Genomic DNA, 23525 nt, shown 5'->3' with positions numbered 1-23525 from the left:
TACTAGAAGTCTCGGATTTATTAGAAGTCAAAAAAGGTCTAAAAATAATTGAGATACGTAAATAATTAATAATTTTAATGTTGGAGATCTTGGATTTGGAAGTTATGATTTTTTATTATTGGTGGAGATTAATGATTATCTTGGATTTGAAATTTTTGTTGTGTAAACTGTAAAGCATTTGGTTTTAATACTTGTAATTATAATTTATAACTGTTTATATTCTTCTTCTTTATTACTTGTCAAACTATAGGTAAAAAATACTATATGTTTATAAATAATTTACTTATTTGATATTGTTTTGGTTGTATAAAGCTGTATATGAACTTTAAATTAATTAATTTGGTTAATTTGGAAGTTTTTTTGTGGGATCTTACGATCCTACATAGAGATTGTGCAAATCTTGGTAAGTACTTGTACAGGACAATAGAAGTAGTGGCTAAAATGCTAAACAAAGTATCTCTTTTATTTATTTATCTTTTTCTTTTCCTTATTCTTAGTGTAGTCCAAGAACGAAAATCCATGTATAACCCAAAAGGACATTTTTCCGGTCAACTTAAACATGCCCTGTAACACTAAGAACAGCTTAGGTGTTGAGGCTCATCGTATTCTTAGATGAATCGAGATGTTCTAGAAACAATCGCATTCCGCAAAAAGAGTAGGAAAAGACCCCGAGAAGATGCAAGGTGTTTCTGCATATAATTGTTAAAAAAATGTATACAAGACACATTGCTCATTAAGTGGCTAGGCTTATTAACACTTTTCTCAAACGATAAAACTTGTTAAATAGTTTCAACTATTAACCTTACAAAAGAAAACAAGCATAATTCTAGATAAATATATGGACAAACACGTAACAAAGATAAGGGGTGGGCATGGGTCAGGTATCCGTCTCGTACAACATTTGGCTGACCGACACGCACCTTGTCGGTTAGTCATTTTTTAATTTTTATTATCTGCTCCACATATCAGCGAATACTCAGTTATCAGCTATTATTCGCTAAAATAGGATCAGATTTTCCTCACCCCACTCATTACTTAATTTTTTTTAAAAATAATTTATACTAATTTAATTCTGTATCTTACATACTCATCTTAAACTTAACAAAGATTTTTTTTCCTCAAAAAAAGTCTCATACCAAGAAACAAACATACAAAGAGATTACAAGAAAAAAGAAAAAAAAAGAACTCAAAATTAATGAAAATTTCAAATAAGTAGTACTGTTTTAAAAATATATATTCCACATCAATTAAACTTTTTACTAAGAATATAGAAACTTAACCTCTACAAATAAATATTGTAAACAAACTATAGCCTCCCCTATTTGTAGTGCAATTTGTTCAAGGAAATTACTTTTTTTTTTAAGCTCTAAAAGTATTATTTTGTAGTAGTATGTGTATATTAAAAAAATAAATTATATATATATATGCTGGACATGTTGGGTACCCGCAAATTCTTAATCGTATGACTCTAACTCACCCCGCATACAAGCAGATATTCGATCCTCTTTTGATCCGGTCAAATAATACGAATCTAATACCCTATTTTTCAAAGCGGATTGAATATGGTAAATTTTCGGATCAACGGTTAGTTTTGCTCACCCCTAATAAGACATAGCGCTTCATTCTGTTTAGACCAACAGATTCTTGGTAAATATTCTCTATATCACTTTCTAGTTTCTGATTCACGTTAAAGCGACATACTTCCTCCCATTTTGAAGTTCAAATGGTGTACCATTCCTCCAATTTTGGAGTTCACCTTCTGATTCACGTTAAAGCGACATGCTTCCTACCATTCCTCCAATTTTGGAGTTCAAGTTGTTGTCCGAGACGAGAGGAGAGGAGAGGGACAAGAGAACGAGCATAGTTCTACAAGAATCAAGAATAGGACAATGAAAAAGCAAATATGGATTGGAAACTGAATTGACCATTGATTGTTTATAAAGACAACCATTGTGGGAAAATACAACAGCTAAAGCGGATACATAGAGCGGGTGGAAAAATGATCCACCAACACTCAGTAACCATCCAATTGAAGTCCAGCAAACTGTCATCTTGGCCAAAAAACTCTCTTCCAGAGGTACACACAAAAAATGAGGAAAATCCATCCCCATAGCCTGCAAGAAGGCGATCTCGCGAAGTACTCAGCAAACCTTGCTTTTTGCATTTTCTTCCTTCGAATTTACTGATTTCCAAGCTTAAGCTTAATGCCCCAAGCAATTACCTCTTTCCGTTCAATCACCAAATGCCAATGCAAACCAGTGTAAGCTCTGTACAGACCAGTTACTTCTTTGCGCTCTTAAATTTTACATCTACGGTATCTTGAAAAGATTTTTAAGCTTCGCAACCAGCTTCCATTCTTCAAGAGACAGATCTTCCTGCAGGTTTTTAGGCATACAAGCGAATTTAAATTATAACATGTTCAAATTTGGGAATCTGCCCGAGAAAAATTTTCAGGATCTCCTGAAGAGGAAATAAGTAAAGAATTTAGTTTGCCATACCCTGTAGTTGGCTTTTAGTATGTCGATTGACCTCCTTGAGATATGGCTGACAAGCTCATCTTCAATCTCAAAGTGCCTTCCAAACATCTTCTGTTGCTCCTCAGGATTACTGCCAACAATCTGTAGAAGCATAAAAGACAAGATTAAACACTACAAAACCTAAACAGTAATGCAAATTGTGGACTCACAAACTCCAGCAACACAAATCTGTCATTACATTTTAAAACACGAGAAGACTAAAGGCATCATCAATGTCTTTATAATGCATAAAGGTTATGAATTTCCTCCAGCCAAATATTTTAATTACCAACCCAAGTACTATATTTGACATCAGAATATGAAGAACAGCATATATTATTTATTGTCAGTTGAACTGCAGAAACAAATATGTCACAGCACAAAGTGCAAATCCTATTCAGACACTATCGTTGTCTCAAATGATTAATAGCAGCGCCCGACTGTTCTACATTTGAGATCATACAAAATGATTACATTCTAACTTTCTGATTTGCAATAGTTTTTGGACTCCCTCTCCATTATCACAAAGAGAAGTCAAAGCAAACAGGAGTATGAAAGCAAGACAAGCCCCATCTGCCATTTCCCATTTGCACAGGAAGCTCATCCTCACATATACTAACCTCTTATTCACAAACATCGCCACTTTAAACCCCTTTAACTGGATCAACAGAACATAGGTTTCCGGAAGGAGGACCTTCTTTTACTAAAATCAACCAATTCAATCAAGAACAATACGTCTAATTCTTAATATGAAGGACCAGAAGCTATTCTAAGCCCCATTAATACCTTGAACAGTTGGGTTCTATGTAATTTAAGGGTGAAGAATTTCCAGTGTATCAAGTGGAACTGAATGCAGGATTCCATGGGTTCAGATTTTCATGGAAAGGAGCAAAAAACTGTCTTTTGATTTGATGGCCAGATAATTGATCCAGAATAAGATAAACAACAAAAAGCAATAAGTCTTTGAAGGATTTAGATATTTTTTATATGTATCTCTACCCTGCAAATTCAAGACTTGAAGCACAACAGTATAAAAATCATTTGAACCAGACCAATTCCTGTAACCACCATGCCAACTTGAGCAAATAAGTCTTAGAAAAAAGTTCTCATTGGTTCTGTTCTAATAAGATGCATTACCAAGTTTATTTCACATAATATCAAAAGGCTTTGCCAAGTGCAAGAATCCTTTACAAACCATTAACTTCTCAGTCACTGTCAGCCTTTTTAAATCTAAACCAGTGCCAGAATCTAGAAAATCTAAAAAATCAATCATCAACACCTTTTAAAGATAGTCAAAGCGGTGATATTTATAATGTTTGACCATGCAAGTTAGTAATAAAGGAAGAGCACTTGGTTTCTGCTTTTGCCTTGCATGGCTAGATTTAGCTAACTGCAGGCAGTTACCATCTTAATCACCCTCTTCAACTTTCCTTCACAAACCTTCTACTGGATTTTACTCTTTCCCCTTAAAATTCTCTGACTAAAAATTACAAAAATCCATTTACATGAAGACAGGAGCTTTTTCAATTTCAGTATGCAGCGAACAAGTGCTTCCATCTCATGCTATAGTGTGTCCCAAAAAAAGTCCTTATCCAAATGACCATTACAATTTATGACCACCATATTAGTTTGCAGTTTGATGGCCGTTGATAGCATATATGTACAAACTACTCAACTACTAAGTTAATATTACAATCCAAATTCATCAAGGAAGCACATGTTCATCAGAAAACCAATCTCAAAATTAGATATTGGAAACCTAAATCCAGGATATGTACCTTGATGGCCACCTTTTGGCCTTTCTTGGCATAGTCAACAGGTTTATGGTTGTTCTCAATGGACGCAATTCGTCCAATGTCGATGAAGTCCTTCTGAGGAATGCAAATTGGGGTTCCGATCTGCATGCATTGGAAACTGCCATCAGAAACCCTCAAAAAGAGAAAAGATATAAGCAAGCAAGAAATCAGAACACAGAAATATAAGATAATAATGTCACGTCAAGAATCAATATGCTAATAAACGCTACAAGATAACATGCATCTTGCAGGAGTGAGCTGAAAATAGCAAAATGAGGACAATAATGACAAAACCAAACTATAAAAGCAAATAACTCTTCAGGAATAGGAAAAGATGGTGAAGTCATGTATTATGACATTTTAACTTATAAAAGGTACAGAGTGAATGGTTGAAAGTGGTGCAAAATCTGACTCTTAAGCAATATTCAAGATGGAAAAGTAACATAAATTGACTAACAAAACTTTTAAGATATCATCACAACAAGAAAGAATCCTAACCATTTCTTAGAATCCAAAATTTCTAGTTTCCTACTCCCTAAAATCAGCATCATGAAATTGACAACTAGAACAACAATAATAAATCAATCAACATGTAACTAATTTAAGCAAATCTTTACTATACTATGCAAACCAAAATTAACAAGAATAATCAACAAAATGTCAATTGAATAATTTCACATCTCCGTTATTATTTGGAATACCATGTCCCACACTAGCTGTTGAAAATTATCTTAAGAATCACAAAATTAATACAATACCTTTGCAACACCTTCGAGAACATCCACTCCCAATACAATGGGATCTTTCTTGTTGAAAACACAGTTTGGTATGATCTTAAGAACACAGGGGAATACAGCATCATCAGCAGCTTCCTTCTTCTTCTCCTCCTTGAGGTTGTCAATATAAGCCTTAAACTGATCAAATAGGTGATAGATGATATCTGCACAGAATATCTTGACACCAAGCTCATCTGCAAGTTCTCGAGCCTCTGGAGTCACCCTAACATCAAAGGCCAAGATAGTGGCATACTCTTTCTTCTTCTCGAGCATCACGCTTGCCTTCATGACATCTTTCTTATGCACAGGACCAATGCCTATACCACTCACAGGTATATTGACCACCGGAGTCTTCAAAAACTCCAGTAGTGCTTCTAATGAACCAAGGGTAGAGGCCTGTACATAAACTCCCTCGCCACTTTTATCAATTCTGTTCATCACTGTCCTCATATCCTCCATAGCTGCTTCCTTAATATCTTCTACATCATCATCAGGACCAACAACATATAGCCCAGTGCCAGCAATAGCATGCTCAAGACCCTGAAAAGAAAAGATGAGAAACTAAAACTACCTCTGAATGGGAAACAAAAATATTATACAACAGGACAGAGATCTCCTATGGCAGGGAGCTAATTGTGAAAGGTGAATCAAGCTTTGTGACACCAGAGGCTACTAGACAGTGGTCTCCTGAGCTAGTGCCATTTACCACAAAAAGTTTAGACTTCTTCAAGACAAGTTCGTAGTACACCAGTGCTACTTACCAAGCAACAGATGAATTTACAAAGTTGGCTCACGACAGCCATGTCATCATTTCAAAAGCTAAAAACTATAGAACCAGGATTACAGAAGTCCAACTAAAATTGATATATGTAGAATACGTATGGTGTCCACTGTAGTGGCAAATTTGTGAACATGTTGCTCCTTAGTGATAAAGAATACAGGTTAACGTCTTACAGCAAATAAATCAAAAAAGCACCTGTGCAGTGATCTTTATCCCCTGGGCAGCCTTGATTTCTTTATGATGCACATAAGTTCCCTGAATCAGGCAATCACCAAATCGTCAGTTAAGAATTCAACTATACAAGCATAAAAAACCTAATATGGGAGAAAAATGTCTTCAAAAGTGACTAGCTTTCCACTGAAGTATGCATGACAAAGAAAAGAGCAAAGAAACATTAACCCCAAAGTGCCAAAGACAGCTACAGATTGTCAAGCTCCAAAACCTAAAAATGCTCACAAAATTTATGTGCTTATTTTGTACTGATGCAACAGTACAAGTAAAAGCTAAACTTCTTTCACAAAGAAAAAGGTGAGTACATCATTTAAGTAATAATTGGATGGAGGATTTGCTCCAACTAAGAGATGATTGCAAAGAAGCACAGATTAAACGTTTTAACGGACTAGCAGTTTGAAAAAAGTTGGTTTATCAGCTTTAGGCCATTAGTTTAATGGTCTCCAGCAGATGACTAAAAGACATACTCAATCCTTCACTACTGTCACAAAAGTAATGATAGCTAATAAAAAAAAACACACTAAAAAAAGAAATCATAGTCCCCAAGTTCTGAGTGCATGAGAGATGAACATGATTGCAGCAGCTATTCTGCAACTACAAAAGGTACAGTCCCTTGGAAAAGCAAACACAAACATTTTGTCATTGAAGAGATTGAACAATGTTATGTCCTTAGATGGCTAATCCCATGAAAATGTAGGAAAAATTCCCACAGCTTCTTACTTCTCTTCCTCTTGCTCTCTTACATCAACCTCAACTCCTACTACACTCTAAATCCTCAGATTATCAGAGCCAAAATTTATATACTATCTTCTAATTTTCTAAAGATTCTTCCAACAGGTTCTAAATCAAATCATATCCACTATCACTTCCAGGTGCTAAATCAACCACTACTTAATTGCATAACGACTTTTCTAAGTTAGCTGCTAAGTCCGCAAAAAGAGCGTTCTTATTTATCTTAAGCTACATATCCTTTTCCTCAAGCTCAAACACGGAACCAACAAATATCATTTTGTTAGAGCCATCACTAAATCCCCGGAAGGAAATATCTTCTTCTTGGCCAAATATTCTTCTATACCTAAACCACATGACTGAAAACCACATCATTTTTCAAGAAAATCCAAACAGAAAGATTATTCTGCATCGATATGAAGAAATAAAACAAGAGTGCAGAACAAATTCTAAAAGAAAATTCAAGCAATATGCTAGATGGTGCCAGGTAAATGTCAATGAAAAATATAAAATAGAAGTCCTGTTTAGTAACTCTTCAGAGATATTCGAACATGATAACACAACCTATTTCATCATTTACGTGAAAAATACTTATTTGACACAAGAAATATTCCTGATCCTATCTCATCCTGATTTTGGGAAGTCCCAACAAGCTTAAAATATATGAATTGCTCCCTCTTGGGGACAGGAAAAGCAATGTGTGGAATCATATTAGGTACAAGAAGATTATGATAAATAAGCCCAGAAATAGTTCTATGGGAACTCAGTAGTTGAGTCATTTGACTTCAGGAACAGCCTCCAAATCTACATATTCCATAACACGTAAGCTATATTAGTAAATATTTGTAAAATCACTATTCGTGTTCCCAATTTTTTATGGTCCAGACAACAAGCATTCTACCAACTTCAGCACTTTTTGGTCTACTGTTCACGTTTTTGCTCCACCCATCCACAAACTATGAACTTTTCCTAGGATAAATCCAACATATCTCCCGAAACCACCCATCACCTCATGTTATTAAGTCATCTGACTTCAGAACAGCCTCCAAAGTTACATATTTTGTGACCCACACGGAATACTAGTAATATATTTGTAAGATTACTCTTCATGTTCCAAAACTTTTTATGATTCAAACGACGAGCATAGTGCCTTTAGATCTTCGGTCCACGTTTATGCAACCCATCCGCAAACTATGAACTTTTCCTAGAACAAATAGACATATCTCCCAAACGAATAGTGAAATGGGCCAGAGTCCAGAAACAGAAAAAGATCCTCACAAAAAAAGGGGGGTTTTTTTTTTACCTTTACTCGGAGTTCTTTCATTGGATGGGGCGTCAATAGTGCTCGAATACTGGTGACAATTGGACCCTAAAAATGACAACAAGTGTAAGAGCATTACAGTTATTTAAGATCCAAAAGTACCAGTTACCAATTGAAAGATTACCTGCATGCCACAAACAACTATTTGATCTCCTTCATGGAGCACACCATTAACTAAGACCACATCAATTGTTGTCCCATGTCCTTCAACAACCTTAACCTCCAAAACGGTACACTGCCAACATGAAAGTCGTAATTCAGTCAAAAGCATATGCTGTTTACAAATCACATAAACCATATCCCTTTTCTGCTTTGAACACCAACAATTAATTTTTATTTCGCAAGATCAAAACTTTGAAAGTTTTTACACGGAGGACATCCCTGAATACAGCAGGTGCACTATAGCAACTTCTGAAGCGATACTAAAGAAAGAAAATACCAACAAAAGGATACCTGCACTTCATCCTGAAAAGTTAATTTCTCAACCATTGTCTTTTGAGTCCATTGAACAAGTAATAAAAGCAAGTCCGGGATCCCTTCACCACTGTAACATCAATATAACCCAAACCGCACTTAAAGATTGTACGTGAAATACACAAAAAAATTCATAAATTAAAACAACTTGAACACCAGGGCTGCAACATCAGTGAATAACAAACAAAACCTGATTGCACTAGTAGGCACAATGCTGAAAGTCTCCCCCATTTCTTTGTTCTTATAGTACAATTCAGTGTTTATTCCTTGCTCCTTGAACTGGGTAATAACCTGTAGTGAGTGAAGTAGAAAATCATGAATTATTAAAGCAAGAAACTCAACATGTTGAAAAGGAAATCGATATATTCTAAAACCTGAGTGAGCCTCATGTTGAATTCAGCTTGAATATCTTTTGACTGTTGCTTCATGGCCTTCATGATAGGTGCATTTCTGCATGTTTTCCATCCATAGAGTCTGTCAACCTTATTCAGGGCAACAATAAATTCTGTATTCCTCATCTTCAAAAGATTGAGTGATTCGATAGTTTGTGGCTCCAACCCATGCATAATATCCACAACGAGAATAGCAATATCACATAAACCTGAGCCTCGAGAACGCAAGTTGGTGAACGATTCATGTCCTGGAGTGTCAATAACCAATAAACCTGGGACACTCAGCTTTGCATCAGCTTTTAGTTCCTTGGTTCTCTCACGTATATTCCCTGCTGGGAAATATGTTGCACCTATTTGTTGAGTAATACCTCCAGCTTCTCCTTCCTGAACATTGGTACCCCGAATGCAGTCAAGTAACTTAGTTTTGCCAGTATCAACATGGCCCATAATGCAGCAAATAGGCGAGCGGAGATTATTTTCACCCCGGGTGGGGAGAGCAACTGGTTCTGCAGCATCCATTTTAGTAGGTGCTTCTCGTTGCTTCTGTTTTTCGACAGCCCCAACCTCAGGATTCACAGATTTTAGTGGTGCAGTTGCAGTCTTTGACGCCAAAGGGCGAGACCCTGCATCATTTGTAGCAGGCCTTGTGCTCTTTAACTCCTTTTTACCCACATTTTCAGGCTCAGAATCAACCTCTTCATCAGCAAAAGCACTTTTACCAGGCAGTTTAAGATCAGCATCATCCCAACTTTTGGCATCCCATTCTTCATCATCATCTTCTTCTTCTACTTCAACCTCATTCTCCTCCTCAACTTCAACTTCTTGGGGTTTCTCTACTTCCAAAACTTGCACTTCCTCATACTTTTCTGTTTCCACAGAGTCGACCTCAGATCCAATTTCTGATTCTTTTATTTCTTGGCTTTCAGGAGCCTCTGCAACAGCCGCACCATTTGCTTGAGAAGCTGGCTTTGACTTTTTTGTCTGGTACTTGGGCCGTTTTGTAGGCACCCCAACAGCATCCCCTGTAGGTAATGGCAAGCCCCCAGCATTGGCTAGTATCTGTTTCCTCATCGCCTCCAATCTACGAGCTTCTTCCTTCTGTTTACCAGTTAATAGCTTCCCTTCTTGCTTTTTCTTCATGAGTTTCTCTTTTTCCCTCTCCTTCTTCAAGCGTTTCTTTTCTTCTGCTAGCCTCTCAAGTTCTTCCTGCCTACGACGCTCCTCTTCTTCTTTTCTTAACTTCTCCTCTTCTTCCCTTTTTTTCCTTTCTTCAGCTTCTTTAAGTCTTGCAAGTCTCTCTTGCATCTCTCTCACATGCTTTGGAACTTTCTTGTCCGAAGCTTTACCCTTGGTTTCATTTTTACTATCTTCTTGTTTGTCTTCTGTCACAGGTGCAGCTGCAGCTGCTTTTTTCTCTTTCTCCTTTTCCTTCTTCTTCTTCTTCTTCTTTGCCGCTGCAGACTCTGCAGGCCCTCCTTCTTCAGCTTCTTTTTCACCTGCACCAGCATCAAAAGAGACATTCTTGAATATTTCATATTAAGACTGAGCCAAGCATACTCCCCCTACGTATTTAATACAGTGGATCTAGTGCAATTATTAATCCATTTCTAGGAATAAAACCAATTATTTCCTCAAAAAAAGTTAAACTTATTTAGGCACAATTTTTGTTTTCATATCCTCCAGTCAGTCACTTCCCTCATTGTTCGCCGAAGAACCTTGTCCTGACACATTTTTCCAACCACCAAGGCCTCAAGGAGAACTGAAAAAGTCTTGCCTTCAAAGATCTCACATCCTCTCACTTCAACACCCTCATCTCTCCCATGCGATACACACAGTCCACATACAAATCTCACAAAGTTTGCACCAGTACATTTCTTTTCACAACTTACAACCTAGACCACCTCAAGTAGTAAGCACCCTTCATGTTTTTAACCAAAACAAATCCATACGAACAGTCACCATTTTCAAGAAACAATATTCTCAACTCTCAGTTTCACCCTCTATGCAGAAATAGTAGAAGCCAGCAGTTACAACCAGAACAGTCACCATTTTCAAGAAACATACAAATCTCACAAAGTTTGCACCAGTACATTTCTTTTCACAACTTACAACCTAGACCACCTCAAGTAGTAAGCACCCTTCATGTTTTTAACCAAAACAAATCCATACGAACAGTCACCATTTTCAAGAAACAATATTCTCAACTCTCAGTTTCACCCTCTATGCAGAAATAGTAGAAGCCAGCAGTTACAACCAGAACCATGATCTTTTAACTCTCCCCTTGCCCTGTAGCTCTGACACAATCATAAAGTCATCCCACCATGCACAGACATGTAGAATGCTACAGATATCAGGTAGAACCCATGTATAACGTTTTGGATATCAAACCAACTTTAACCAAACCAGAAAAAAAATTCTTAAGCAATAACATTAAAGAAATAAACAAACACCACACCAACTTATTACTTTACTTCCACTTCAGATACTCCAAATTTACTCCTAATATGTTAAACCCAAGATAGTCTGACTGAAGCTAGACTCTCAGATATGTGCATTTACATTGTCAATTACCAGTATCTCTTTGCTCTTAAAATTTTCAAGAAATATCAGAATTTACTAGTAATGAAGAGCTAAACAAAACCATGTAATCCTGTAACTTGGCAGTATGATCTTCAAGAATCTTAATCTACTAAAAAACTATCCATCTTGCATTCTTACCCTAATTTACGCTTCTGGTTAATGAATTTAAAATTAAAAATCCCATCTTTACTATACCTAACTTTAGCATAAAACATCATTAAGATCATGAATAAGCAAGAGATACATTAATTATTTAGCAATATGCAAATAAATTAAATGAGTGAATTTAAAAGATCAGGAATTTAAAAAGAACGGCGATTTCGTTTCGTAGGAAACAAAAAATGGGATGATTTCAAAGGTGTAGTTTGCAGGAAAAAGCTGGAGATCAGACTGAATTTTGAATAAAAAATTTTCTATGCATTAAGAACATGAACGAAAACTAAAATAGAATGCAGGCTAGCTCAGTGATAGCAAAAGATGATTATACAAGTCTCAACTCAATTTTTGACATACACAATTTAGACAATTGAGGCTTAAAAGCCTGTAGCTATATCAAACTGTAAGCTTATATTTAATACCCACTGAGAATATTTAGAATTATCATGACCTCAAAATAATTGCAGAGCTATTTAGATGAATTTCCTTCAATGGAACTCAACTGGAACCTTAAGTCACATAGTATACATGGAAAGAACTTAAAAAGAAAAGATTAAAAGTTTGTGATTAACAAAATATGTCAAACTTAAGATTATTACAAGGGAACCATAAAATTGAAAAAATGTACACATAGATAATTATTTTGTCTATGATAAAGATATTGAAACTGACACACACATGCAATCAATCAATTGAATGAATGTGGAGTTGAACATTCTTTTCATATTACAAATTGACAAGATCACAATCAGCAAATACACGTATCCTAGTTAGAGTGCAAAGTGAAAAAGTAAAAAGTTAGACAAGTATGGGAGTAGGAAAAGAAGAGGCAATTACGGTGGCAAAATGAAAGCTAATTGCCCCTGATAAAATTCCATAAGTTTTAATCCTCTCTTTATATCTATCCTTATTTTGGTTTTCTTAAACTACACAGGAAGTTTATTCATACATAAGAAAACAATAAAAACTATAGTATTTACAAGTATGATGATAAGATAACTGACCTGCACCATCTTCTTGCTCAAGCTGAGATTGAACTTTCTCCTCAGCAGTTGGCTCCAGAAGACCAGGTGTAGGGGTGGGAGAAGGTTTTGATACAGGAGGCGCTTCTCCAAGTTCAGCAAGAATCTTGTCCAAATCCTCCTCTTCTTGGGCAGTTCTTCCACTCTTCTTTTTCTTCTTCTTATTTTTCAAAGTCTCTGCAACATCTTCAGCTATCTGCTTTGAACTATCACTAACGCTAGGCTGATCAGCCTCAGCTACAACCAAGGACTCATCCCCAGTTCCAGCATCAAGTGCAGTAATTGCGCCACTACCCTTCTTTTTAGATGACTTCTTCTTACCAGAAAACATAGCAACTGATGTGTCTAATTCATCCAGAGCACTGGCACCATCTCCTGCTGCTTCAGCTCCTGACTTGGACATAGAAACTTCTTCAATGGTCTCTTCATCAAGAACTGCAGCATCAAATGAATTAGCACTGCTTTTTTTCGAAGACTTGGAAGACTTCTTTTTCTTTCCTGTGAAGGTAATAGAAGCAATATCCTCATCTTCCTCTTTACTCTCTTCTTTGTTTTCCCCGTCCTCAAGCCCATTAAAACTAGATGTCGAAAACAAACTACCACCACCCTTCTTACCTGTTTTCGATGGCTTCTTCTTCCCAGAGAACTCAATCAAAGGCTCCCCATTATCAGACTGTTGCCCAGAAACTAAATCATCAACACCTCCATCATCCCCATCACCAATTGCACCAAAAGGCGATGTCGTAAATGCACCACTGCCACCCTTCTTACCAGATTTTGATGGCTTTTTCTTCCCAGAAAATGCAATCACTGTCTCATCATCCTTATCAGACAGCTCTCCAGAAACCGAACCTCCAACCGCTTCATCATCCTCAACTCCAATAGCATCAAATGGTGCAGCACTGAACACACTTTTACCACCACCCTTTTTTGACTTTGTAGGCTTTTTCTTACCAGTAAAGGCGACCACATTCTCCCCATCATCCTCACTACCCCCACTCTCACCATCTCTACTCTGAGTTAATTCAGAAACCTCAGTTTCACCATCTTCATCCCCTAACAACCCAAAGTTCCCAGAACTAAAGACACTGTTGCTCTTATTGTTCCCACCCTTCTTCGCCTTCCCTTTCTTTTTGCCTGCGAACTGTATATCCAGTGCCTCATCATGCTCTTTGTCATCAATTCTCTCCTCCGGATGGTCATCATCATCGTCATCTTCTTTTAATCCTCCTTTCTTTGCATTCCCCTTCTTACCCTTCTTCTTACCACCACCAACCGTTGCAGTCTTCTCTTCCTGAACATTACTCTCCTCAGACAACTCTGTCCCAACTGAATACTCATCATCATCAATCACTAAATTCTTCTTCTTAGGCTTGCCCCCACCAACGCCACCCTGCGTCGCCCCGGCCACCTCATCATCACGAGCACTCGGCTTCTTTCTACCCATTGAGAGATATCGACGAATACAAATTCTTTACAATATTCTTAACTCTAATCTAGAAACCTAACTTTATCTTCAAAACTCGGAATCAGAAACCCTAAAAAGCACAAGAATTCAATCAAATTAGATCCATATTTACGATATTTAACATAAATACACAAACTTAACTGATAAATTATAAATTTTCTACATAAAATGTTTCCAATAACCAACCGTAGATTATCATCAACGATTTTCTGGCAGAATCATATCAAAATTAACCTATAAGAAGTACCTGAACAATCTAATACTGATTCATATCAATCAGAAATATTCAGACTGAAAAATACCTGGAAAAGTTAGCTCCGATCAGAATATTATCCCAAAGTAAATACAGAGGCCGATAAAAGTTAACGGGGGTTCTGTCTCTAATATGATGAAAAGCAAAATTTAGGGAAGAAGTTTTGGTTGAAAGATTGGATTTTAGCTGATGGAGAAAGTAGAAAATACTAGTACTATATAGGCTGCTGGGGAAGAAGCAAGGAAGGGAAATGAGAGAGGCAAAATGAATTCGTAAAGGGTGTTTTTGGGCCGTGATGGTTAGGTCCATTGGAGTATTGATGAGAGTGTACGTGGCTCTTAGGGTTGGGTTTTGTGAACCCAAATGAGGATCTCTCTCTCTCTCTCGTTTTGTTTTTGTTATTGTTTTCGGTACAAAACTATAATAACGTGAAAGTTGCTTTTTTTATTTTCGTTTTATGAGGATATGGTTGTTTTATCATTTTGAAGATAATTTTTTGAATTATTTTACTAAATATGACAGTATATACTGTCACCTACAATTAATTAAAATTTGAATTTGAAATTTAATATAGGTATCATCATGTACCAACTATAATATGTATTATATTATCAAGTGCATATAAGATTAATTGTAACTTTTAAGTGTTAACAAATTTTCTGTATCACCTTTATGATTTGAAGTCTGCATTGTACAACTTGTCAAATGATTGTGTTTGATTCTCCAAAAATTAGACTTCTAAAATTGTGACTATGTTTGGTAGGGATTTTTTTAAAAAAAAAAACTATTTTAGAAAAATAAATACTTTTATACTTCAAACACCGTCTATAGTAAAGTATATTGAAGATAGGTTACATTCTTTCTTGAGGTGGGAAAGAGGGATGAATTTGGTGCTACTGGAGAATGAAGTGGCAGTAATTCGAAACCCCTCACTTACGCTATTAAAAAAAAAGGAAAAAGCTACGTTCTTTCTTGTGTAATATGGAAGTGCAATAATGTTGTAAAATGTAATAAAATACCAAATAAACCAAAAGGACAACTTCCAATATATGATATCATATGTCATCAGCACTCTGGCGTTTATAATAATATCATTACAATGAAAATTGTAAAATTGTATACGGGTTCCCCTAAAAATGTTTGAGATAAAATAATGTCTAAACCTAGCTGATATAATTAAAACTTCTAGAAACACTAGAAAAATTCAATTATAAATCCAATTTCAAAAGGATAACATCATTTTGGATTTTGCTTTGGTACCAAATCATGAAGGGAACATCTACCAGTGAAATTGGTGACGAAGTGAGATGATTTGAGGCACCATTATCAACAATAAGTAGTGATTTTCTAGACAGAATGATCCAAGTTAAAAAAAAATGCAAGTTCTAATCTAATTTGGAACTACATCATGTTGCCACAGAGAGTTCTTGATTGTGGGGCTAGCTAGTTAAATGTTGAAGGACGCGAAGGCGTGTTTCATGGTAACTTAAACCATGCTTTTAAGTACCGAAAAAGCCTGCTTTGTCCGTGAGACTGCCGGGAGTTTTATCATGTAGTGGGATGCGCTTTTCCTGTCAGAAAACTGAAGACGTGTTTACTTCTCAAGCAACAGCAAGGCCTTCTTAACGTCATACATTTGAAGGCCGGCATTTTGCATCTAATCCCTCCATAAATGTTTGTTTTATCGTCTTTTGTATTTTTTTTTTATTGGAAGTAACATCTTTCTTTTAAAACGAGGAAGTTAATCATTTTTTTAATGGGATAATTTCAGAAACCTCCCCTGTGGTTTTTAACTATTTCACTTAATTTTCTTAAGGTTTTAAAAATTATATCTACCTTCCTTGTCCATTTAAAATAACAATACTAACCTTAATATTTTAATAGAACTCCCTTGTTGCCATGTTTATACAAAGAATGGATTTTATAATTTTTTTCCTTCTTATTCATTTCTCTTATATTTTATTAGAAATATAGAAGAACTACCAATATTGTCCCTAACCTCTATTTTGATCAAATATTAAACTAGTAATATATTTTTTTTTTGATAACTTTGAATATCCCCAATTTTTTTTGTAGCTCTTTTTTTTTTTGGGTATCAAATTCAAGAATAGATTAATAAAAATAAAAATAAATGGCACAAAATCACTACTAAACTATGATAGTTCCATCACTGAACTAATTCATAAACTTTCTTCAAAAAAAAAAAAACTAGTCCATAAACATTTAAAAAATATATATAACACTTTCTTCTTTATCTTAAAAAGAATCTATATCCCCAATAACGCACTATGAAAAGTAGCCTATTATACCAAAATATTTATTGTTATAGTTAATTATCAGATAACAAATATTGATATGAAAAACTTGACACTCATTCCTTTTATAATTTTGTCAAATTACTTTACAATTGTTTAGAAGAATAAATTAAAAATTTTAAGATAAGGGCATTTCAGGATATTCATTAAATTTTTCTAAACTAAATCAAGCTTTCCAGAAACCTTTACGATGTTTAATCCGAGGTGATAGATAGGTAACGAAAGTGCACTACCATTGATTCAGTTTACTTGATTAGGATAAGTAAGAATACAGTTGATTTTGCTGGGAAAAGTGGCTATATTTACGTAAAATATATATATACATACTAGTGTATGTATATACATACATGTGTGTGTGTGTGTGTATATATATATATATATAAAACAAGACATACATACTGGGATTTCTTTTAATTGTTACATTAGCACAAAATATGATATTTATTATGCAAATTCTGTTCAACATTCTTAGGACCACGTAAAATTAACCATGCCCCAATTTGATTCTTTTTTCGGTGAGTTGTTTTTTATCCTTTAACTTCTAATAATTAAAATAATGTGAACAATCATTTTGAGACCATGTTTTATCATCCTGCAACAGTCTACTTCAGGTAGCAAAATAGATTAGAAAATGATCCGTAAATGAAATTTGCCTCGGTTCCTTTCTGTAATTGTTTGAATACTAGATACATGCTTTCTTTTGAACCATCAGTTTCATTTTTGGCTAATCTCCTAAATTCAGTAACTGTAACTAATTCAATACTAGATGATCACTGATGTATCATCTTCATCAACTAATTTCTGATCATCAATAGGTGGAGGCTCTAAGCGAGTTGTGGAAGAAGATTGAATAGACTTCATCTCTGCAAAAAAATTATCACAAAAAGCCTAGTAATTATAGAAGACATAGCAAATGATGAACAAAACCAATACTCTTGCTACTGTACTTTCCTATGGCTAAATATCCAATATCACTGTAAAACAAGATAGTGAAATAGGCAACCATATCACCATGGGAAACGGAATAATACTTTTTGCCAGGTAAAATATAAAAGTATGCATCATATGATTGAATCCAAAACCTCTTGAAGTAAATCCCAGGATAAGTACCTTGTTCTTCATGCGAAGCAAGTGGAAAAACAGGGTAATTTTCTATCACCGTGGATGGCTTCCTTGATCTCCTTTTCATGATAAAAAATGCTATCATGGCTCCCACGACTGAAAGGAAAATCACAGTTGCTAAAATACCTCCAATACCGAAGCCATTAGGTCTGCTAGCACCAGGTGCAGGACCAGAGGTACCGCCTATTCTGTTACGAGAATAGAATATCTTAATGCGTATCTACAAAACCTAGTATATAGAATTTTAAATGCAAATATTGACAAACAACATGATGTGCTTACTGCAGATTTATGCCTTTCAATCGGTCAGGAATCTTGCCACTGAAATGGTTGTTCTCAATGTTCCTAACAACATCAATGCAAATCAGCTCAATAATTTCCCAGTGAAAACCACCAAATACTTTTCTTTTACTAAGCTATCAATAATATTAGCTTACAAATATTTAAGAGGGAGATTGGCAAGGACATCAATGGTACCCGTAAACTGATTGTTCTGTAAATCCCTGCATTATAATAAGTTATCATTAGTATTATAATGCTTCTTCAACGCTATTGTGAGAGGTGAGGATAATGCACTTACATAAAAGTCAAATTGGAGCATAAACTGAAACTTTTAGGAAGATCACCTGACATCACATTAAAAGAGAGATCCCTGAACAAAAAAGCAACCACAAAATCATGTTCGAGGCCCAAATCAATTTGAAGCATGTCATCTACAAGAATTTTCAGAATTTGAAGGTGTAAGGAGGCATGTCTTACAGAATGAATAGACTTGTAAGAGATGCAAACATATCTCTTAGATGGCCATGAAATTTGTTGTGACTAACATTTCTACAAATAAAATGAGAAGAAAAGACACATGATTACTTCCAGGAAAAATTCTAAGTTAATTAGGATTTAGATCAATGAGCATTTAACCTACATGTACTTAAGGGAAGTCATCTGTGAGATGGAGTAGGGAAGGCTACCACTGAAGCCATCACTAGCTAGATTTCTGTATCATGGGACAAAAATGGCACGCATTGATAAAAAAAGGCACAAAAAGGAACAATCTATACTTAAAGAGGCGTGAGAATAACAGGCAATGAGATAATTATCATGACAAAGTGCTAGGGTATGAGAGTTACATTGCTGTTACTCTTGAGCCAGAGCAGGTAATGCCTTTCCAATTTTCTTCACAAGCATCACCACCATTTGGTTTCCAATTGGTCAGCTGGGGTGGGCAACTCAAATTTCTATACAGGTCCAAAAGAGCAGCAACTGTACATCCAAAATTCCAATAATTCTACTATTAACTGCTTTAATAGGAGTCAAAAGATCAATACTAAGATGTACACCAATGACTATAGTTTGTAAGAAGAGACACTACATTTGCATGCATTCTACGGCTCATTTTTCAAGTGCATAAACTCACTTCAGAGTTCATACCACAGAAAATTAGAAAAGAAAAGAGAGAGAGACAGAGGCTTTGAGTCTACAAGCAAGCAAACTGACCATCATTTGGATCTGTGTCTGCACTGGTGAAGCTTGGCCCCCGTAGCAGAATGCAGCCTAGAAAAATGATCTCCACAGCTAGCTCCACCGCCCTCATCTCCTTATTTTTACTTTTTTTCTCTATCCATTCATCACCAGAACTCAAAACCCACTTCCAGTTTAGTACCAAAAAAGAAGGCTTGGCTGGAACCCTTTTTCCTGTGTTAATTCTGATTGTATTGACGCGTTATCTTGCATGCAATTTTAGCAAATATACGTAGTGGTATCACAGAATAAGCAATTTATACTGTCTGTTGCCATTCCAAGTATAGGAAATTAATAAGCTGGCAGACACTATCCGCCCCAAGAATCCAAAGCCACAGAATTCTTTCAGCTTTCTTTTATCAGAAGTATAGACTTGTTACTATCGTCCTGTATGACTAGGAAAATGGACAAAAAATGCAGGGAAAGTACGTAGGAATACTAGAAGAAGATCATGCATAGTACTACTAACTCCTTTAAGGATTTGTGTGCAAATCTTTTCCTGAATTTAATCGTAATAGTGCTACGGTGTACGTTACCTGAGAGAACAACATTCATTTTGGGGCTAAGTAATTAATTAACTGTAGGAAATGGCAGATGAAAGAAATTTGGTAGAGTTCTTATTGGTCATAGGACTAAGTACAGATGGATAATGCTCAAAGATGGTAGAGTTCTTTTGCATCAACCCCAGTCTCCAGAAGGATAATGCTCAACGAATCAGCCGAGATTAGGCCATATCTTAGGGCCCATAATTCAGCAGCAATGTTAGAAGGCCATCTTTAAGTTCCCGCAGAATCCACCTACGCAATCTATATATATATATATATATATATATATATATATATATACTAGTAAGGCCTCGCTGTGCTACGCACAGCCAGTGCCCACCTTGAGGTGTTTAAAGTTAGCAAAATTTGATGGAATGTTTGTGAAATAGAGAGAAGTTGGAATATTAGTATTTGAATTTGAACAAATGAACCTAGTCATTTTTTTTTTCAATTTTCTTTTGAGTTGTAATACATTGATATTTTGTTAAAATGTGAGGCATTAATGCTAACTAAAATGATGACCAAGTATACCATGCAATTTTGTTATCAATTTTATTTTAATTAATTTATACGTTGATATTTGGTTTTTGTGACAATAAATTTTTTGCCTCATTTAGTCAAAGTAATGCGGATGATCTAGACAATGAACTTTTGAAATTTTGGTCTTCAACTTGCATGTTACAATTTCCTGATATTGACTAGCATAAAATTTGTTATTACATCCTTTGTCAGCCGAGTCAATAATTATGTTAGCTTGTCTAGTTCATTCTTCGTTTCCTATGACTGTCAAAATTTAACTCATGATGAAACAGGCATTCAATTATCTTAGCTATGCATTAAAGAAATAAGCAAACATCTTGCACATGAACAAATAGCTTGGACTAACCATGTTACTTGAAAATTCATTAACGGAGCTCACAATCATAAGCATACAGAATATATAATTCAATAATAAGTAACTACCAATACTTATGAAATTTGTAAATATGAAGCATTAAGAAAGCTTAACAAGCATTTTATCAAACATTAGGCAGGCTAGTTACGAGTAATATGACTAACCTGAAGTAAAGTGATGGTGCAAGTCAAATCTTCAATGCTAAAAGCAATGCTGCAACGTGAAAATAGAAAACATGTAAAAGAAGCTATATGTTACTAATGCATATATATGATGAAGGAAAAGCTAAGAAAAATGGTATTACCAAAGGATCAGAATGCAAGAAAGTGCAGGAAGATTTGTTTCTGGTATGCGCGAGTGGAAGAGAAAAGAAGCGGGACAGCAGCTATTAGTGTATGTAGTAGCGTGGACTGCACTATTCAAAGCTGGACCATTCAATCTCAACTAATCTAGTACTTTATATTTGAATCTAATGGCTATGAAAAGATAAAGTACAACTGATAACTTATCAGAAGATTGACGACATTTCTATGAAGTACAACCTAACTCTTACAAAGAAAGCACTTGTCTAATCTGATTAGGTGAAGAATGCAGAGTGGTTAAAGAATGCTTATTTTTTTTGACTTTGTTACAAACGAACCAGAGTAAAAACCGGACAACCAAACAATCTCTGAGTTGCTTTCTGTGGAATACTCCTAATTGGAATCGATCACTCTGAGAGCTTCTTGAATAGAAATAAGTTGGAAGTGTATTCAACTCTTAATTGGAAGTATTCAACTTTTAACTAGAATTGATATAACTTTAAGAACCAAACGTATAAATGAATTAAAGTAGATTGATAATAAAAATATATAATATTAAGTGGCAATGTTAGGTCAATTGTATAACTTTAGATGACAATAAAACAAATGATAACTTAATTTGACAAATTTAATTTTAAATGATAATGTTGAAAAATTGAATAGAAATAATTAAATCTAAAGTTAATCTGTCAAATATAAGTTTAAATGTTAATGTAAATATAATAATTTTATATATGAATTGTATAATAGGATAGCATAAATTTTAAATAATCTTTTGCTTTATATTAACTTTAAATGATGACTTAATTTGACAAATTTAATTTTAAATGATAATGTTGAAAACTTGAATAGAAATAATTAAATCTTATGTTAATCTGTGAAATATAAGTTGAAATGTTAATGTAAATGTTAATAATTTTATATATAAATTGTATAATTGAATTATATCTGTTCAGAGTGTAGAGGTTGAAAAGTCTGCTCAAAATAATGCAAGCAACCTTATAAACAAATGTTAAATGCAATCTAATTTAGGTCATTGAACACATTAACTTTCAATGATAATTTAATTTGACAAATTTAATTTTAAATCATAATGTTGAAAACTTGAATAGAAATAATTAAATCTTAAGTTAATCTGTGGAATATAAGTTGAAATGTTAATGTAAATATTAATAATTATATATATAAATTGTATAATTGAATTATATTTGTTCAGAATGTAGAGGTTGAAAAGACTACCCAAAATAATGCAACCTTATAAAGAAATGTTAAACGCAATCTAATTAAGGTCATTGAGCACATCTAAAGCAATGCCAACTTCATAAGACAATGTCAAGCCTATATACAAAGCAAAAGAAAAAGCTCAAAATTCATTCATTGTGTCATGTGTCAGCAAAAGAAGCCGCTACGATAACATTAGCCTTTTGTTTATCTTATAGTAAGATATATATATGAAAGTAGTTATTTTAATTACAGTGTTTCTCACTCCTATGTGACATGCCTCGTTGAAGAGAATTAATGGATTATGAATCACTTGGTTTTACCCATACTAAACCCTATTTGGAATAACTTTAAAAAACAACTAATCTTATCTTAACGATATCTATTTTCTATCAAATTATTACAATGATTATATTTTATGTTTAAAAATTATCTTTAATTTTAAAATAACTTTAAAAAATAACTAATTTTATCTTAATGATATCTGCTTTCTATCAAATTACTACATAGAAGTATAGTAAAACCTTTTTAAGTCACAATTATTGAAATCTTACATATCCCATCAATTACTTCCATTCACCACTATATCATTAATTAGTATTCAAATTGTTCATCATCTCTTCTTAATTTTGAATTAATTTAGTGTAAAAAAGAGAATTAACTGTTACACCGATAGATTTACTAATATTATTAGAAATCGAATATTTATTGATGAAGAAAAATGGATTAATGGATCTTTTTCTACTTAATTAAGTATGAATATATAATTCTAGGTTTATGGTCATTATAAAAATTTAAATTATCTAAAAGAATATTTATAAAAAAAGAATATCTACCAAGTTTTGGATATGAGATGCATTATTTGATGTATACTATCATATTATACTGAAAGTATGAAAACAAATTTTTAAAAATTAGTAAATAATTGAACATTTAAAATACATTAATTTTTTTAAAATTAATATGAAAGAACATGTAGAACTGTTGTTAATTTTTATATTTAAATTATTCATATTTGTATAAATCCACAATAAATAAAAAAAAAGACCGTACTAAGGCACGGATAAAATTCTAGTTTCCAATGTAATTTACTTTGGGGCTCTTAACCTGTT

The 23525-nt window shown here is 34.4% G+C and overlaps 2 protein-coding genes across 3 annotated transcripts; both read right to left on the bottom strand.

The window, feature by feature from the left end:
* Positions 1 to 1882: 1882 nt before the first annotated feature.
* Positions 1883 to 14732, bottom strand: LOC113748820 (eukaryotic translation initiation factor 5B-like). 2 transcript variants are annotated; one of them, XM_027292387.1, is made up of 12 exons: positions 14545 to 14732; positions 12757 to 14312; positions 8999 to 10512; positions 8815 to 8915; positions 8604 to 8694; positions 8275 to 8385; positions 8133 to 8198; positions 6065 to 6124; positions 5071 to 5628; positions 4295 to 4414; positions 2499 to 2618; positions 1883 to 2375 (listed from the first exon to the last, which is right to left on the bottom strand). In XM_027292387.1, exons 2-12 carry the CDS (start codon positions 14219 to 14221, stop codon positions 2310 to 2312), a joined length of 4272 nt encoding a protein of 1423 aa, XP_027148188.1. In that variant the 5' UTR covers positions 14222 to 14312; positions 14545 to 14732; the 3' UTR covers positions 1883 to 2309. The 2 variants fall into 2 exon arrangements, with proteins under 2 accessions (XP_027148188.1, XP_027148189.1); XM_027292388.1 differs by having other exon boundaries at positions 8999 to 10520; positions 12768 to 14312.
* A 2710-nt stretch (positions 14733 to 17442) lies between these two features.
* LOC113750097 (protein STRUBBELIG-RECEPTOR FAMILY 7-like) lies at positions 17443 to 21288 on the bottom strand. Its single transcript, XM_027294032.1, has 11 exons — positions 21195 to 21288; positions 21055 to 21103; positions 19427 to 19635; positions 19060 to 19192; positions 18855 to 18926; positions 18692 to 18763; positions 18513 to 18584; positions 18370 to 18435; positions 18215 to 18277; positions 17921 to 18120; positions 17443 to 17673 (listed from the first exon to the last, which is right to left on the bottom strand). Exons 3-11 carry the CDS (start codon positions 19521 to 19523, stop codon positions 17573 to 17575), a joined length of 876 nt encoding a protein of 291 aa, XP_027149833.1. The 5' UTR covers positions 19524 to 19635; positions 21055 to 21103; positions 21195 to 21288; the 3' UTR covers positions 17443 to 17572.
* Positions 21289 to 23525: the final 2237 nt, after the last annotated feature.

Source organism: Coffea eugenioides, chromosome 10, assembly GCF_003713205.1.
Source record: "Coffea eugenioides isolate CCC68of chromosome 10, Ceug_1.0, whole genome shotgun sequence".
Classification (NCBI taxonomy): Eukaryota; Viridiplantae; Streptophyta; class Magnoliopsida; order Gentianales; family Rubiaceae; genus Coffea; species Coffea eugenioides.
Note: the sequence above shows the minus strand (reverse complement) of the source record. Positions and strands in the feature narration are given on the sequence as shown.